The sequence below is a fragment of the Tenrec ecaudatus genome, chromosome 1 (genome assembly GCF_050624435.1).
Source record: "Tenrec ecaudatus isolate mTenEca1 chromosome 1, mTenEca1.hap1, whole genome shotgun sequence".
Lineage (NCBI taxonomy): Eukaryota > Metazoa > Chordata > Mammalia > Afrosoricida > Tenrecidae > Tenrec > Tenrec ecaudatus.
Window position 1 is genome coordinate 1,036,735 of NC_134530.1, and position 19,855 is coordinate 1,056,589.

Below are 19,855 nucleotides of genomic sequence, written 5' to 3' on the forward strand. Positions count from 1 at the left end.
AGCACAGATGGAAGTTTTCAAATCTGTTAGTCTGCATCCTAGGCGTGCTTTTGAGGCTCTGAGATCATCCCTCTCCTTAATCACACTTTCCATTGTACGAAGGACCAGCCAACCAGCTTCCCTATACTTGTCATTATCACAAAACTCCTGGAAAATATCAAATATACGATTGCCTAGAGCATCTCCTTTATCCAGCACGTCATCTACTTTAGGTGCTACTTTAGGTATTATCTTTGCTATTTCACACCATGGATTAGTAAGGGTAGTAGGCGTATCCACGTCAAGACTAAATAGGTTGGAAAGCCAATTTAAGAAATCCATATATATAGTTTATTTTTCTAGAAGCACTCCTGGTACCAAAATGTGTTGGACAGGGTTCTCTAGAGAGACAAACCAGATTGCTACCTTTTCTCTATTTATCATGATGCTACCTATTGGTCCAGTTGTGAGGCTTTGGTCTTCTTTACATTGAGTCCTCATACATATTGAAGACTACCATCCTTGATCTTCAGCAGCAAGTGCTTCAATTCCTCCACAATTTCATCAGGTAAGATTGTGTCATTCACATACTGCAGGTTGTTCATACGCCTTCCTCCACTCCTGATGCTACTCTTCTTCATATAATCCATTTGTTGTTGTTGCTGAAAAACATTTAATGACATGAAAAGAGGTCCTCTCGAAATTTTAATCTTATAATGGAATGTTTGAGAGAAGAGAGATTGCTACAACAAACTCATCATCCACCTTCAAGAATGACTTACTCATGGCCAAAATGACTTCATCTGCTATCACATTTTTAAAAATTTAATCATTTTATTGGGGGGGGCTCCTATAACTCATATTACAATCCACACATCCATCCATTATGTCAAACACCTTTTACAGTTGTTGCCATCATTCTCAAAACATAATCCAGCTTCTTTGATGAGTTTCTCAGCATTAGATTGAGCACATGAGAGGGTACAGCCCCGACACACACCCTTATTGATTCTAAACGATACAGTATTCCCTTGTTCCGTTTGCACACCTGCCTTCTGATCCATGTACAAGTTCCGAATGAGTAAAGTGAACTGTTCCAGAATTCCCATTGCTCTCAAGATTATGCAGAGTTTATTATGGTCCGCACAGTCAATGAAACACAAGTCAACATTTTTCTAGTGTTGTACACTGTGACCGATAGGTAACCTAAAATGGTTCTTGCCCAAATCTGGGATTCAAACTAAGTATAAAGGGGTTGTGCACACACATAACTAACTAGGCTAAGCATCCCAGACACACTTGATACAGACTTTGTTGTGAATTTTTTATCTCAAAAAAGGAGCAGGCCAGCCTGGGTGATCCAAAGACTCTAAATGTCAAAATCCAAGACCAGAGGAGGGAATTATAATAGAGTTTTAATTCTGAGCACCCGATGATGCTATAGATGTCACCGAAAGACTAAAACCCCATTTGCAGTGTCCATGAGAATTAATCCTTTTTTGAATTCTCCTGCATCACTGATGAGAAATGTGATAGTCATGCTCTCCAAGAGTGCATTGGAAAGTGGATTACTGCAGATATGCTTTAGTTAAGGGGCCCTGGTGGTGGAATGGGTCTTGCATTAGGCTGCACACTTTCCACTCCATGAGATGTTCATCTCAGAAACCCACAGGGGCAGTTCTACCTTGTCTTATAGGGTTGTTGAGTTGGAACTGACTCAATAGCGAGTTTGGTTTTTCATTTAGGTTAAAATGTTTTGTTTTCTCTTTTGTCCCATTTAAATTTTGTTCTAGTTTCTATTGTCTTCTTGTGTTGAAGTTTTTCCGTTTTATTTCATTGTTTTTCTTTATATGAACTTGAGGTTAGGTAAATCTGTAGACAGTAACTAGATGAATAGTTCCTTAGGGTTATTGCAGGGAACCAATAATCAGTATAAAGAAGAAAATGCTCTAAAATTGCGATGATGCATATTTAAACCACTAAAGTGTTGTCAGAAGTCCATAAAATTTATTAAAAATAATTTAAAAAACAATCAATGGCTTAGTTAGGTGGCATTGAGCCACTGCTGAAACAGTGGCTTTCCACCCCTACCCCACATATAAAACAAAGCCCTACCTGCATCATCCTTACAACACTTCAGTCCACTGTTGGCAGCAACTGTGCCAAATACCCGTGGACAAAAGCTGTCTCTTCAAAGAAGAATCCACACTCATAGCATGGATGTAGCAAAGCTTCCATGACCTGATTTGCTGGTAGTGCGTGAGTCAAAATGAAAACAGTTGCAAACATCAATAATCACAACATGTAATGTATGAACTATGCATCATGGAAAAGTGAAGGTTGCTAAAATCTAAATCGCATGCTTGTGTATTGATATTACAGGCATTAATGAACTGAGATAGATTGGACACTACTGGTCATTTTAAACCAGACAATTATGCGCTACAATTCTGGGACTGTAAATGAAGAGTGACATTCATCATACAAAAATTTCAAGATACATCCTTGAAATAAAATGCTCTAAGTGATAGTATCCCTAAGTCTAGAAAGAAGTGCAGTTAATGTCACTATTACTAATGCACAAAATGAAGAATTCAACATTTATTTATTTAACCAATTTTGGGCTCAAACATGCAGTCTGAAAGCACAGGAAATTACTGTTGCCTGGAATCAAAAAATTGCAAATGAGAGAATCAAAGTTGCAAAACAGAATTTTGCACAATCAATGACTCATACATTAGAATTATCTTTTTTTCAACATGAGAACACATGCAAACCTTGCCAGTTGAAATAGAGATCAAATTAACTACATGAGTGCTAATAGTAACTGAGGCAATTCAAGTAAAATATTGCCTAACATGTTATTATGGGCAGCTTTGTGGGAGGCTCTGTCCAACTGAGTGATTTTAGAGCACCTTTAGAAAGGGTGCTCTGGGGTCTTAAAGGCTTGAAGGTGAACAAGCGGCCATCTAGCTCAGAAGCAATAAAGCCCACATGGAAGAAGCACACCAGCTGGTGCGATTGCAAGGTGCCAAAGGGACCAGGTATAAGGCATCATGGAAAAAAAAGAATATATATATGTGTGTGTGTGTATATGATATATGCCATAGTGAATGAAGGGGGAAGTGCAGAGTGGAGACCCGAGGCCCAAGTGTCGACCACTGGAGATCCCCTCACAGAGGGGTTTAGGAGAGGAGATGGGTCAGTCAGGGTGCGATGTAGTACCGATGAAGAACACAGCTTTCCCCCAGATCCTGGATGCTTCCTCCCCCCAACTACAATGATCCAAATTCTACCTTGCAGGACTGGATAGAGCAGAGGTTGTACACTGGTGCATATGGGGGCTGGAGGCACAGGGAATCCAGGGTGGACGATACCTTCAGGATTAGGGGTGCGAGGGGCGATGCTGGGAGAGTGGAGGGTGAGTGGGTTGGAAAGGGGGAACTGATTACAAGGATCCACATGTGACCTCCTCCCTGGTAGATGGACGGCAGAGAAGGGGGGAGGGAAGGGAGACTCCGGATAGGGCAAGATATGACAAAATAACAATCTGTGGATTATCAAGGGCTCATGAGGGAGGGGGGAGCGGGGAGGGAGGGGAAAAAAAAGAGGACCTGATGCAGAGGGCTTAAGTGGAGAGCAAATGCTTTGAGAGTGATTAGGGCAAAGAATGTATGATGTGCTTTATAAAATTGATGTATGTATATGTGTGGATTGTGATGAGTTGTATGAGCCCCTTATAAAATATAAAAAAATAAAAGGGTGCTCATGCCTAAAGTGGGGCACCTTTGTGCACTGGTACTGCCTTGGCGACTTGGGGTGCTTCTGGGTAGTTACTATCAAAGATAAGAGATTTTACCTTTCCCAAGAGGCCAGACCATGAATCAGAGTGACCTACCTCTGAGTGGGCACACCAAAGGCTATACTGATCAAGCACTGTATCCAGTGTTTTTTTTTTTCCCTTTTTCTTTGAGTACTTTTATTGACTTGATATTCATGCATCATACACTTCCATAGTTAAACACTTTTTTAAAAACAATTTATTGGGGCTCATACAATTCTTATCACAGTTCATACATATACATACATCAATTGTATAAAGCACATCTGTACAGTCTTTGCCCTAATCGTTTTTTTCTCTTTTCCTTTTTTACATTTTATTAGGGACTCATACAACTCTTATCACCATCCATACATATACATACATCAATTGTATAAAGCACATCTATACATTCCCTGCCCCAATCATTCTCAAGGCATTTGCTCTCCACTTAAGCCCCTTGCATCAGGTCCTCTTTTTTTTCCCCCTCCCTCCCCTTTCCCCCCTCCCTCATGTGCCCTTGGTAATTTATACATCGTTATTTGTCATATCTTGCCCTATCCGGAGTCTCCCTTCCCCCCTTCTCTGCTGTCCCTCTCCCAGGGAAGAGGTCACATGTGGATCCTTGTAATCAGTTCCCCCTTTCCAACCCACTCACCCTCCACTCTCCCAGCATTGTCCCTCACACCCTTGGTCCTGAAGGTATCATCCACCCTGGATTCCCTGTACCTCCAGCCCTCATATGTACCAGTGTACAGCCTCTGTCCTATCCAGTCCTGCAAGGTAGAATTCGGATCATGGTAGTTGGGGGGAGGAAGCATCCAGGATCTGGGGGAAAGCTGTGTTCTTCATCGGTACTACCTCATACCTTAATTAACCCATCTCCTCTCCTAAACCCCTCTATGAGGGGATCTCCATTGGCCGACACTTGGGCCTTGGGTCTCCACTCTGCACTTCCCCCTTCATTTAATATGGTATATATATACATATATACACATACATACACACACTTACATCTTTTTTTTTTTTGCATGATGCCTTATACCTGGTCCCTTGGCACCTCGTGATCGCACTGGCCGGTGTGCTTCTTCCATGTGGGTTTTTTTGCTTCTGAGCTAGATGGCCGCTTGTTCACCTTCAAGCCTTTAAGACCCCAGACACTATCTCTTTTGATAGCTGGGCACCATCAGCTTTCTTTACCACATTTGCTTATGCACCCATTTGTCTTCAGCGATCCGATCATGGAGGTGTGCAGTCAATGATATGATTTTTTGTTCTTTGATGCCTGGTAACTGATCCCTTTGGGACCACTTGATCACACAGGCTGGTGTGTTCTTCCATGTGGGCTTTGTTGCTTCTGAGCTAGATGGCTGCTTGTTTATCTTCAAGCCTTTAAGACCTCGGACACTATCTCTTTTGATAGCCGGGCACCATCAGCTTTCTTCACCACATTTACTTGTTCACCCACTTTGGCTCCAGCCGTTGTGTCAGGAGAGTGAGCATCATAGAGTTCCAATTTAATAAAAGAAGGTATTCATGCATTGAGGGAGTGTTTGAGTAGAGGCCCAAGGTCCTTCCGCCACCTTAATACTTGACCTATAGACACATAGATCTATTTCCCTATCCTCCTATATATATTTGCATGTGCATGTCTTTGTCTAGACCTCCATAAATGCCCTTTGACTCCTAGCTCTTTCCTCCATCTCCCTTGACTTTCCTCCTGCCCTACTACCATGCTTCGTCGCCACCTGGGCTAGAGTATACCTCTTCTCTAAGCAACCTTACCCTTGATCATTTCCCACCAGGCCTGCCACTCCCCCTTCTCTACCATTTGGGGTCCCATGTTTTTCCCTTGTCCCTGTGTTTGTTAACACCACTTCCTTACCACCCCCCCACCCCAAGTCCCCCCGGAACTGTCGGTCCCATTGTTTTTCCTCCAGATAGTTCATCCAGCCTGTCCTATTCAGACAGACCTGTGGAGACCCTAACATGCACGAAAACAAGACAGAGGAAAACAAAGCAACAGTATACAACCAGGCAACAAAACAACAAAAATAAACCACTGACAAAGAACCGAACAAAACAGTTCACAAGAGAAAAGTTTGTAGTTAGTTCAGGGATCGTTTGCTGGCCCTTAGGAGCGTTTTCCAGTCCAGTCCGTTGGGGCACCACACCCTGGCCCCAAAGTCCACTTTAAGCATTCCCTGGGGACCTTGCCACTCCAATCCCTTGCTGTTCTGCTGCACTCCCCGTGATTTGCCTCGGTGTGTATCCAGTGTTCTTGGACCTAAATTGGAACCTATCACTTCCCTAATATACCTCTTAACTGTGAGGATGGTCTGTATGGTCATCGCAAAGTGTTCCTGATTTCAGTACAGAAGCAGAATTCCATAAGAGGAACAGTTCATGTCATATTGGTTAAAAACAGAAAAAATATGTACACCTGATCTCTGCTTCATAGAACGCACCCTTGGACTGTTTGTCTTGATTCTACCTTGCCTATGTGAACTTACAGGACCTCAGAAACCTACAAGTTTTTACCGCAAGTATGTAAACAAACAGAAGAGAAGCAACCAGTCTGACCAACTGTGTTAATCTGGGTTAACTATAGAAACAAATCCAGAGACATTCATATGTGTATAAAAGAGAACTTTATATCAAATAATAATTGTTTATTAAGAAAACCTCCCAACCCAGTCCAATCAAGTCCATAAGACCAATATTAGTCCCTATGTCTAATACCAGTCTACAGATTTCTCTTCAGACTCATCACGCAACACAATGACATGCCACATGCAGGAAGATTATAGGCTTGTAGGTACAAAGTCTTGTGGATTCGGTGGCAGTGGAAGCATCTCCAGGGCGCTGGCTGCTGTCAGCATGGCTCCATGTGACTTGTCAACAGGAAAGTGAAGCAGAGAGAGAAAGAGAGTGTCCCCCATCTCCAGGAAAGAAGACAGGAGTTCCCCAAATCCTCAGGCGCTTGCCTACTGAAGCATCATTGGCTATGACCTTACTGACAGGCTAGACTTGCTCCCTTCTGTCAAGTTGACTGAATATGTAACTGCTACAGACCACCCCTTGTCAACTCGACACTTCTGTACAACTCTTTAGCCATATACAATTTTTAAACAAAATAAAATCATATTTGTACCTAACAGGATAAAACTAGAATGCATACAATTCAATATATGCCAGCTTCATTTAAACTTAATACTATATAAGTGAACAAAATAATGTTATGTCTAACAATTGCAGTTATATGAACACCTACACCGTAATACTATAATCCTATGAGCATATTCCCCCAACTATGAAAGTCTGTAAGCCAGCCACTTCATGCCTTTATCCTCCCCTTTTGGGGTATCCAATTTCTGTGCTGCCCACTTACATCAACCTGGTGCTCTGAAGAGCTAAGCATGTTCTGTGATGTGAAAAATCTTCATTCCAGTTGGAACCTTATGAGTTGGCATCCATACGCAAAGTCAAATCAGGACAGGACATCCATAAAGACGGCAGCAATATGCAACAATTCACAGTTCAAAAATATTCATCTGGTCAGGTTCTGGCCAACTCAATGTGGGCCACCTCACTTAGCCTCACTAGGGTGCCCACTAGTTGTCTTGCCTTAGACCATGGGCCCACCACAAATTCTCCCCCACAGCCCCCTTGTGCTAGGCTGTGAACTTGAGACCAGTCAACCAGTTCCAGTTTTCTCCTCTAGTCCGTCAGCCAGGCCACGGGTGCCAGTAACCAGACTCAACCTGCCTCTTTATTGCTGTTTCTCTCACTTCACTCAAGTGAATCCAAGTGCTCACTTGGCAAGCATTTCAGCCTGCTCAAAGGCTCCCTTTAACAGTTCAGTCCTAGAGCAGAGAGTTCCATCCATGGCTCCAATTTTTTCCAGCCTCAGGCACAAACCACTAGTTCAAATTTCTAAAAACCAAAGGATTCCTTTTTTCTTTCCATCTGTCAATAGCCCCCCTAGGCAAGTGTCTTCACCTCCCAATGTCCTGAGCACTCAAGACACTGGGTAGGACTTAGCTTTTCAGAGTCTTCTTTGTAGGTATGAACTATACCTATTTAAAGATTCAAATTGGTGGCAGATATAGAGAGCTCACAAACTCTCTATACTTTCCAATAATCATTTCTATCAATTATTATACCAATAACAATAGTCAAAAGGAACAGTATAAACCCAGTAGAGGCAGATCCTAAACTCAATTCATCCTTATCAGTCAAGTTCAATCCTTATCTAAACTATTCCACTGATAGGAAGCATGCCGTAGGCATGAAGGCCAGGCCTTCTGTCAGCCATTTTGACCTTCTGTCAACCATTTTCACTAGGCAGCATGGTCTCAGAGAAATTCAAGGGGCAATTCCGCCTCGAGCTCAAACTATACATTAATCACATTAATTTTTGTTATCTCAATCTGGAATAACCAAAGACAACCAAACAAAACAATCAAAATATTCTTTCTAAAAACAACCCAGCAAACTGCATGGCCAAAGTAAAACTGGCTAGCCAAAGAAAAACTACTACAAGGCAGAGGTCAAACAAACATCCATTCTCCATCTTCAGGATTTGTTTCTCCAGTACCCCACTACCATAATTTGTCTGGGTTGACCAGGAAAGCAAATCCAGAGACACTCGTGTGTATAAGAGAAAGCGTTCTATCAGAGTGATTGTATATTAAGAAAACATTCCTGTCCAGTCAGATCAAGTCCTTAAGTCCGATATGTGCCCCTATGTTTGATACCAGTCTATAAATTCCTCTTCAGACTCATGGAACACATGCAATGACACCACATGTAGGAAGATCACAGGCCTGTGGGTGGAAAGTCCTGTGGATACAGTGGAGATGGAAGCATCCCCAGGACTCTCTCACTGTAATCAGCATGGTTCAATGTGGCTTGTCAAGAGGAAGGTGAAGCAGAGTGTGTGTTCCACATCCAGGAACGAAGACAAGAGTTCCCAGAATCTTCAAAAAGCCATGCCCACACAGAAGCATCATTGGTTATGATCTGATTGACAGGCTAGACTCTACCCCTTTGCTCAAGTTGACTGGAGATTTTTTCAACTGCCACACCAACTAACAAATGTGGAATCACTTCCTGGTCCAGCAACCATTCCTTCAACCACATAATTACCCAAACCAGGGCTTTGTCTGAACATAAAAGATCTAAGGCTATGCTGAACCAAAGCTCTGTTGCTGCAAGGTCAAGCTGTGGATTCATGCAGACCCCCTGGTTGAGACACCTTTCCATGTTAAGCCTAAAACCCAAATCTGGATTTTAAGGAACACTGTAAGTAAATCAGTGGTCAGAAAAGTTGTGGAGGACAGAAAAAAACAAAACCAAACCAGATATTATACAATCAGCCAAAAATTCCCAAACAGTGCTGTTTTACAAAGGCTAAATGACCCATAATAACAGTTGTGATGGGACACTGAGCAGTGTTAAGTATTTTCTTTAAATTAAAATTTTACAAAAACATTGATACAAGAAAAAGAGAAAAGAGGGGGTGTGGGTAGGCAAAGTATTGGGAGCTTTGCTAAGTTGTTCAAATTGGTGTCTACAGAAATTAAGTCCTGAAATGCAAACTTCTACCTACTTCACAACTTAAAAAATAATAAAAAAGCTCATTTCATATCCATAGGTTGACTGGATTATCTGAGCCAGTAATGGGAGAAACAGGAAAAGCACAATGAGATTATGGAATTTATCTAAAGTCGTGCGCCACAACCAAAAGGGAACTTTGCTTTCAATCAAATTGTTTGAGGCCTGAAAGGGGCACTAAGAAGGCATTCCTTAATCGTTTTCATTCATGAGATCAATTCAGTGGAATAACTAACATGTTCCATAAAGAGTTCCAAAAATGGGTGAGGGGGTGGGGTGGTTCCCAAAGATTTTTGATGTTTCTGTTTCTTACATATGAATAATTTCAATAACCCACTATCTATAAAAGCTTGGAATTGAAATTTCTCACAGATAAAAGGTCTCTTTCCACTGAGATTCTAATATGTCTATTGAGGCATAAGAATAAAACTTTCTCAAACTTCTTGCATTTCTATCTCTGTGCGATGGCTCATGCATGCTTTCAAGTAAGAAACAGCAAAGGGTTTTCCCGTATTTCTTAGGACATGATAGCTCTCTATACTGTGAACTGCTTTGAGTCAGGGATTCAGTCCAACGAAATGTGTTTCCACCTTCCTTACATTTAAATTCCTGTATTTGGACTAAAGACTTTCTCACATTCCTGGCATTCAGGCCTTTCTGCGGTTTCTGTTTACTCAGGGTTGAAGAGGGCCTAAGGCTCTTCCACATTACAGACATGTTCAGGCAGCTCCTCTCCACGGTGTCTTCTTTTATGATGATAAAGTGTTGAGGAATCCCTAAAGGCTTTCCCACATTCTTTACATTCATAAGGCCTTTCTGCACTGTGTATTTTTTTATGTCTACTTAAACTTGATGATTGATTAAATGTTTTCCCACATACCTTACATTCATAAGGCCTCTCTCCACTGTGTAGTATTCTGTGTTCATATAGTAATGAGAGATGAAGAAAAGTTTTCCCACATTCATTACAGTCATAAGGCCTCTCTCTACTGTGCGTTCTTTGATGCTTAGTGAGTGCCGATGGATGGCTAAAGGCTTTTGCACATTCCATACACTCATAAGGTTTTTCTCCACTATGAATTGCGACATGTTCAGTCAGTGATGAGGGATATTTAAAGGCTTTCCCACATTCCTTACATTCATAAGGCTTCCCTCCACTATGTGCTATTCTGTGTCTATTTAGTAATGAAGGGCTATGAAAAGTTTTCCCACATTCACTACATTGGTAAGGTGTCTCTCTATTGTGAATTCTTCTGTGCTTACTGAGTGACGATGAATGTCTAAAGGCTTTACCACATTCCACACACTCATATGGTCTTTCCCCACTGTGAAGTCTCATATGTTCAGCCAGAGACAAGGGATATTTAAGGGATTTCCCACATTCCTTACATTCATAAGGCTTCTCTCTACTATGAGTACTTTTATGGTGAGTTAGTGTTGATGAAGCCCTAAAGGCTTTCCCACATTGTGCACATTCATAGGGCCTGTTTCCACTGTGAGTTCTAACATGTGCAGCAAGAGATGACATTTGACTAAAGGCTTTTCCACATTCTTTACATTCATAAGGCCTCTCCCCAGTGTGAGTTCTTCTATGTAACGTTAGTGTTGAAGATTGACTAAAAGCTTTCCCACATTCTACACATTTATAGAGCCTCTCTCCACTATGAGCTGTTATATGAACGCGAAGCTGTGAGGGATACTTATATGCTTTCCCACAAGTTTTACATTTATAAAGCTTTTCTCCAGTGCGTTTTGTTCGATGTTCTTTGAAGTAACTAAAGGATTTCCCACAATCTTTACATTCATAAGTCCTCTCTCTACTCTGGGCGCTTGTATGTTGAGTTAGTGCTGATGGTTCATTCAACGTTTTCCCACATTCCCTGCAATTAAAAGGTCTCACTACACTGTGGGTTCTAATATGTGTGGCGAGATTTCCCGATTTATTAAAGGCTTTTCCACATTCCTTGCATTCATAAGGCTTCTCTCCAGTGTGAATTCTTCTATGTATAGTTAGTCCTGATGGATGAATGAAGCCTTTACCACATTCCTTACATTTATGAAGCCCCTCTCCAGTATGAGTTTTTGTATGGTCACGAAGTTTTGAGGGATACTTATAAGATTTCCCACATATCTTACATTTCCAAGGCCGGTCTCCACTGTGACGTCTCATGTGTTCAGTGAGGAGTGATGACAAACCAGAGAATTTCCCACAATCTGTATCATTACCAAGTTTCTCTCCATTACGTGTTTCTGAATGCAGTTTTAGAGAAGAGGGACAACTGCGGGTTTCCCCACCTTGTTTACACTGGTCAAGTTTGCATCCAGTGTGTGATCTGATGCTATGATCACTACCCTCAGGACTTCCTGTGAACACAGCAAGAGTTTCAGTCCGGCAGAAAACATTTTCACTCTCATCACATTTGTGTTCCTTTACTCCTTCACGTGCAGGGATGCTCTCTACCATACAGTTTCTGTTGAAAATAAAAGTGTGTATGAGATTTACTTTTTCCTGCCATTACTTTACACATGGAATGCACACTTTGTCCCATGAGCTGTCTGCTGCTGCACAGGCTCAAGTGTCTCACAGATCAAAGGAATAATTGCCACTGTTCTTCCAAATAATGGGCCTTCTCGATAAGATATCACATCCAAATTTATCACACCTCAAATCTGAGTAGCATTTATGGAGACAGTATTTTCAGAAAAGTAGACATATATGAAGTTACTTAGACAGACAGACACACAGACACACAGACACATCGTAGATATGATACCTCAAAGGCCTTTCCTGGTTGTTGTAATTTTCACCTGCACGGAATTCAGAGATTTCTCCTAATTTTGACAACCAGGAATCATTCTTCATGAGTTGCATTATGACATGTTCACTGGGACACTTTTGTCCATGATTAACCTGTTGAGAGACTGACCCAATAGTTTCTTAATATAAAACAAAACCAGAAGGAAATGTAATGAGGAGCAAGGCATCTGTGAGCAAAGAGACAAAAGTATCTGGCTTTCCAAATGTTTGAAAAAGGTGAAAGAGTAGGATATATTACTCAGAATTAATTCCAGGATGATGAGTGACAGCAAGTGAAAAAGTGAACAATAATATACTCACATACAGATGTCCTAGGAAAAAAAAGCTATCCTACCTGAGTCCAGGTTCCTGAAGGTTTCAGCCATCACGTCTCTGTAAAGTTTCCTCTGAGAAACATCCAGCAAAGCCCACTCGTCCTGAGTAAAGTCCAGAGCCACATCCTCAAAGACCACTGATTCCTAAACATCACACACATCTGGGTAAGCAAGGTACCATATCCCACTGGGTGCTAAAGGATGGGTGAGCCTGACAGATTGGGGGAAGATTATTCACAGTTCTGTGTTCTTTCTAGACCTTTGACGTCAGGCTTGTCTTTGCTGTTAGCGTATAATGCCTGCCTGGCAGTATCTTCATCTATCGATTTAACAAATATTTCTAAACTCATCAGATTTATCTCTGCACTTTGACTATAGCCAATTGTAGTGTTCTTCCTTTATGCAAGGGTAAGAAAAATGGGTATTGCTACTAGAGTTCCAACATATACGTGCACTGGTTTCTCCAAAGCAAAAATGTACCTCTGCCATCAGTGAATCACTTGAGACAAAAGTCTGTCTATAATACTTGTGTAGTGTGCTTTTGAAAATAAAGGGGAAAGGGATACTTTGGGATATAGAATATTAAAAAAAACGAATGTGATGTGGAGCTAAGAAACCCAGGGGCAAGGGAACAAGTGATCTTAAATCAATGGAAATGAGGATGTAGGATGCCTATTGGGGCTTGATCAAATTCAATGTAAGTGACAGGAATTACTGACAGCTGAATGAAGGTCAAACGTGATACCAGGACAAGAAGAAAGCAAAAGGAAATAGAGGAAAGAACTAGGAGGCAAAAGACATTTAAAGAGGTCTAAAGACAAGCATATACATCTATAGATCTATGTACATCTATGTTACGTACTAAGGTAGCAGATGGACATTGGGTCTCCACTCATGTTCCCCCTCAATGCACGAACACTTCGTTCTAATAAAGGGCATTCTGTGACGCTCACCTTCCAGACACAATCAATGAAGACAAAATGGGTACATTAGCAAATGTGGTGAAGAAAGCTGATAGTGCCCAGCTATCAGAAGATATAGGGTCTGGAATTTTATAGACTTGAAGATAAACAAGTGGCCATATTAGTTGAGAAGCTAAAAAGGCCACATGGAAGAAGCACAGCAGCCTGTGTGATCATGAGGTGTTGACGGGAATAGGTATCAGGCATCAAAGACCCAGAACAAAAAATCTTATGTATATGAATGAGGGGGAGGGCAGAGTAGAGACCTAAAGCCCGTCTGTAGACAACTGAACATCCCCTCCCACAAGGGTCACCAAGGAAGAGAGCAGCCAGTCAGGGTGCAGTGTGGCTACAATGAAACATACAACTTTCTTCTAGTTCTTTAATGCTTCCCCCCCAGTATCATGATCCCAATTCTACCTTACAAATCTGGCTAGACCAGAATATGTACACTGGTACAGATCAGAGCTGGATATATAGGGAATCCAGGACAGATAAACCCCTCAGGGCCAATAATGAGAATAGAGATACTAGGAGGGTAGCAGGAAGGTGGTGGTGAAAGGAGGAACCAATCACAATGATCTACCTATAACCCCCTCCCTGGGGGACGGACAATGTATGAATGTATGTATGCATGCATGCATGCTTGCATTGTGATAATAGCTGTAAGAGCCCCCAACACAATGATTTTTAAAAAAGAAAATGTTAAGAAAACTCAAGTGGAATTCTCAAATCATTGAACTCTGCAACAAAGTTACAACAATGCTGCACCACATTCCAGTCAGTAAGCAATGTTTCCATGCTCTTACTGTATTCCTTTTTAGTGGGAATCCAGAAGTATTCGATTGGATGGAAAAGCATTTGACATTTCTGGCTTGGGGATTACACAGTGAAATTCTACCTACTTAATACATTATGGAGGTCATGTACATCTGTGACAAAAGGGAGTTTCCTTCTTCAACCATTTGCTGCTGCTTAAATGTCCAATATCCTAAGAAAATAATGTAGTTGAAATCAAGTAAGCTTTGTCTATCATTAACATAAGCAACTATAATTTTCAGGACAGTTAAGAAAATGATTTCAGCAGGGAGTTGTCAGAAATTCAAGCTAGTCTCAGAAAAGGACTCAGAACAAAGAATATCACTGGTGAAGTCAAGACAGATTTTAGCTGAGCTCAGATAAAGAGGTTTACTTGTTTCCTTGGCTATGCAATGGCAAAATAAACTGTAGTTAATAATGCAAAGGGGTGAACTTCTAGAACACTGAAATACAGTCCGAGGGAATCTGTACATGGGCCAAGAAGCAGTCACTGAAGAGAACAAAGTGGTTCTGCACTGTGTAAAATCAAGAAAGGTGTGTCTCCATCTCGCATTCTTCCACCATCCTCACTGCATGTGTGTCCTCAGTGGCGTCCATTCAATTCTGACTCACACTGACCCTACAGCACAAGTGTGGCAGTGAAATTCACTTATATTGGTATGAAAGTATAGGGGTCAGTTAGGTGAGGCCTGATAATGCCTCCCTGGAAGTTGGCCTTTTTACATGGGAGAAACTGGGACTCACCCTCTTCGTTTCTTTTTCCCCCTTCCTGCTTGTTGGGTCTCCGTGCCTACCTCCAGGGGTGACCTCAAGTGGGGTGTCCGACCCTGAGAGCCATCTGTGCTCTGTCATGTTCCCACTGACCTTGGATCCATGTGACCCTGTGCCCAGTGGCCTAAGTTCTCCCTGCGTCACCTCTCTGCACTATCAGCCTGCAGCTACAGAGTCCAAGAGGGCCCCATCCCGCACTGGACTTTTGGACTTAAGTTACACTGGTTTAGGATGTCTTCTTGATATAAAGCTCCCGCTTATACTTATGTGAATGTCGCTGGTTTTGTTTCTCTAGGCAAGCCAGCTTACTGCAACAGGGTAAAACTGCCTCTGTGGGTTTTTAAGACTGTGACTCATTATGAAAATACAAAGACTCCCCTTTCTCCCGTAGTCCCAGACGGTTTCAAACGGCTGACCTTATGGTAGGTTGAGCAAATAATTTGAGAAGCTGGACTACGTGGAGAATGAGACAGCAGGATGGTAGGAAGCACATTAAAAACATGGGTTATGGACATGACGTAACCACGATTACAGAAAACAATGAGTATCCGAAGCATTTACTAATGATGTTTGGTGACCTCTAATATTCATTGTAACAGATTATTGAACCCCATAGAAAAATAGAGTCCTGTGGGAGGGATCTAAAAAAACCCCAAACTCACAGCCATAAAGTCAATTCTGATGCATTGTAGAGTTGCCTTGTGGGTGTCTGAGACTTTTTATGGGAGTAGAAAGCCTCATCTTTCTCCAGTGAGAGGCTGGTGGTTTCAAACTTCTAACTTTGCAGTGGGAGGAAAGGTGGTGTGACGATTTAGGAAAAAGTTAAAAGGTGGAGGCATGTTCGGCCTCCTCCTCCTCCTAGGAACCAGCTTGTCTCTGATGGTGACTCTCGCCTGCTGAGAAAATAGAGAACGTCAGACAACAGTGATGTCCTCCAATGCTCAAAAGCATTGTGTTCTTTTAAGGCCTGCCCCTAGAGAATCAATTGACAGTGACAACTCAAGAAATTAGATGGAAAACACTGGGGCAGTTATGCTATGTTAAAAGGGGAGGAACAATTCAGGAGAGAGAGACAACGATGATTCACGAGGAGAATGTAATCAATGTCAAATGAACTGCTCACTTAGGAGCTGGTCTATGCCTGGCTATGGATAACCCCACAACAAAAATAAAGTCAGTTCTAGAAATTCAGTGCCTTATTCATGCTATCCATGCATCTAGTGCCCCATAAGGTTATGTGTGCTCATTTTGAATATTTCCACAGTTATGGAATATTTGTACTATCAAGGAACAACCTAAGTATACATATGTTTTCAAGAGATTACGATATAAATCATTCACCCATATTTTAAGATTGCTCGCCAAGACAGTAAATTAGAAGTAAAGATTCTTCTCACAACCTGTATTAGTATTTGGGTATTTTACTGTGGATATGTAAGAATATTAACAGTGGTTATCCCTACTGTGATCTCATGAAATTATACAAGTGTTTTACTTTCTTAAAATTTTTTTTGTAGTAAGCATGTAAATATATATATATTTAATCATTTTATTGGGGACCTGTACAATTCATATCACAATCCATATATACATCCTTTGTGTCAAGCACATTTGTACATTTGTTGTCATCATCATTCTCAAAACATTTGCTTTCTACTTGAGCCCTTAATATCAGCTCCTTATTTTCATCCCTCCCTCCCCTCTCCTCTCCCTCATGAATCCTTCATAATTCATAAATTATTATTTTGTCATATCTTACACTGTCTGACATCTCCCTTCACCCACTTTTCTATTGTCCCCAGGGAGAAGGGTATATGTAGATCCTTGTAATTGGTCCCCCTTTCGACCACACATGCCCTCCACCCTCCAAGTATTGCCACTCTCACCATTGGTTCTGAAGGGGTCATCTGTCCTGGATTCCCTGTGTTTCCAGTTCCTATCTGTACACCCTCAATGTATACCCTCTGGTCTAGAGAGATTTGCAAGGTTGAATTGGGATCATGATAGTGGGGGGAGAAAGCATTTAAAAATTAGAGGAAAGCTGTATGTTTCATTGTTGCTATCCTGCACCCTGACAACCATACTCCTCCCTGCAACTGTTTAGTAAAGGAGTGTCCAGTTACCTACAGATGGGATTTGGTACTGTAAATATTTTAATGAAACAATTCATTTAGGCAAAAACAACGAAAAAAATACTGGCAAGATGCTTTAAAAAGTTTACAAAAAAGCTGGTAATCTACAGGTAGCTGGTGGAAGAATATGGAAGAGGAGAATAAAAATAAATCTACATAAAACAACCTTTCAAATTCCTATGCATATTTGAACTGTGAAGACATTATCTGCTGGAAAATCTCATTGTACTTTTGAACATATTAGAAATCATTAGTCCCTGGGACTTCTCAGTTAAAAATTAAAGGCATTTATTTGAATATGAATCACTTCTAATAGATTTCAGGACATCCAATTTATCACAGTCAGGAGAATTTTTCGAAAGTGCCTAGAAGACTTAGTACATTATCTGTTCTGACATAACATATTATACATAATAAGAGTCTTTAAGATCTTTCTCAATATTTAATAAGCTTCACAAGTTCCTTTTATGGCAGTTAAAACAGGTATTCCTTTGTAGTTGTGAGGCTTTTATACCCATTAAATTATTCTCAGCAGAAACATCATTAACTGATCCCCAAATCTGCTAGTGGAGGAAACTGTAGCCACGAGAAGTAAAAAATAAGTCACCTCCTGTGTTCAACTCCTCAAGCAATAAAAGAGCACATTAATTTTATACTCTGATACTACGATGAGCCAGCACACAGTTTAGAAAGGTAGCACCAGTTCCAGGCACAGACAGAGCAGGAGAGCAATGACTTGGCATGGAGACCATGCTTCTCACGAACCTTGACGTCTCTAGCAATACCACCCACTCCTGGCAACAAAGGGGTGCTTTTCAGACCTCACACATCACCTGGCACAACGCAATCTCCTGCATCTCCTTTAATGAGGACACAGTCACGACAAGTCCAAAACAGGCATCACCACAACTCACACTCTTTCCCTGCCAACGCTGTCCCTTTCTTTCCGCACCACAGGATGTGGCATGTGAATCGGTAGTTTGGCAACTGCACAGGAAAAGCACTAGTGCCTAGGGACAGCCAAGAACCCTTAACAGTGAAGGGGCAGTATGGAACTGGATGACCTGGGGCTCAGCTTCCTCAGTTGGAGCTGCTCAGTCTTCAGGCTCTAGAGGGATTCTGTTATTCCACAGAGTCCTAATGCCCAGGGAAGGGTGTGAAGGCCCCATAGTGCAACCTCTGAGAGTCAAACAAGAAAGATAACCCCAGGTCTACAAGGCTTGAAAAAGCAAATACAGAATTCATAGATTCTCAGATTTGGTAAACTGCTTCCATATCAGGGATGGGGACGATTTTAGCACTCTCCTGACATTGTAAACTTCTATATTGCAGTCCATAATCGAGGTTAAAGTGTAAGCCTCTACTTTTGTAGCCTATCTGGATCATTCCAGCACTCCCTCAGGAAACCCCACCCCATCCCTGCCTAGGGGCAGAACCACTGGGTTGGAGAAATACGGGTACACATGGAAGGCCAAGTGAGAGTGAACAGGACCTTTGGATGTCTCTTAGCATTTACTCCCTTGGCCTCTTCTGCTGCCCTTTCTACGCAGAGAAGAAACACAGCTCACAAAGCTGACCCCCAGTAAACCATAGGTAGCCCCATTTGCTTTCCTCATGAAATGCTCATTTACCTTGGGACTCACCATTTCCTGCGTAGTTTCTCAAATCCAGTTGAATGTCCCCTGAAGACCCCAGAAGTCACTTATGTAAGAAGGACGGCAGTGGAAGCAAGTCCACTAGGCAGTCTGCAGTCAGCGGAAGGTTTGGTCCCCCCAGCCTTTGAAATTCTTGCTTCTGATTGTATGATGGCTGCTGTCAGAGCGAGCTGCTTAGGCTGGACTTGCTGTCTGGGGCGTGCCTGGGCCCTGAAATGGGAGGAGGATGGGGTGAAGAGGGTGTCCGGTAAACAGAGCGGCAGGTTCTTGGCCTCCAGCTCTGTCCCTGGGAAGACGACTCTCTAGTAAGCAGTGGCCCCTTGCTTGCACAAACTGGTTCAGTCACCCTCAGAGATCCTGCCTCGGGGTGTGTGACCTCCACAAACCCCCCTCCTGCATCTTGCCATTGCTCAGCCCTGTCTCATCTGACCCCAGACCAACTAGGGCCGGCCACACCGATTCCCGCAGGAGGAGGATGGCATTTCTGCCTTTGCACCAAAGCGTGCCTCTTAGCGACATAGATTTTTTTCCCCCTGAAGGAACTGGGGACGCAAGCTTCTAAATGCTCGTCCCGCTGCCACAGCCGAGAGAAGACACTCTTCCCACGACCCCAGTCCCTGCAGGCCCGGCCGTCCTCACAACGTCCCGCCCGGGAGGGCAGGGCCGCCCTGCGAGCGGGGCTGGGGCCTCAGGGCACCGACCCCGGGCGCCCACGAAGCCGGACCCTCATTCCGCGCCCGCTCCCGGGGGTCGCTTAGCGGGTCTCACCGCGCTGACCGGTGACCACACCGCGACGCAGGTGCAGCCGCCGCCGCCGGGCGGGCGGGCGGGCGGGCGCGGGGAGTCCCGCGGCCTGGGGCGCCGAGCGGGCGGACCGAGCGGAGAGTCGCGGCAGCGCCCTGGGCACCCCAGCGCCGCGGCTCCCCTGAAGAACCACACGGCAACACCACGCGCGGCAGCGGGAAC

At 42.7% G+C, this 19,855-nt stretch overlaps 1 protein-coding gene across 5 annotated transcripts; it reads right to left on the reverse strand.

Moving 5' to 3' along the window:
• Positions 1-324: 324 nt before the first annotated feature.
• LOC142442821 (uncharacterized) lies at positions 325-19,855 on the reverse strand. Of its 5 annotated transcripts, XM_075544191.1 has the most exons (6): positions 19,658-19,855; positions 18,878-19,099; positions 15,765-15,998; positions 12,571-12,694; positions 12,193-12,340; positions 5,720-11,889 (listed from the first exon to the last, which is right to left on the reverse strand). In XM_075544191.1, exons 3-6 carry the CDS (start codon positions 15,768-15,770, stop codon positions 10,110-10,112), a joined length of 2,058 nt encoding a protein of 685 aa, XP_075400306.1. In that variant the 5' UTR covers positions 15,771-15,998; positions 18,878-19,099; positions 19,658-19,855; the 3' UTR covers positions 5,720-10,109. The 5 variants fall into 5 exon arrangements, 4 of the variants coding, with proteins under 4 accessions (XP_075400306.1, XP_075400322.1, XP_075400314.1 ...); XR_012783480.1 differs by lacking the exons at positions 5,720-11,889; positions 15,765-15,998 and adding an exon at positions 325-641; XM_075544207.1 differs by lacking the exon at positions 15,765-15,998 and having other exon boundaries at positions 12,193-12,329.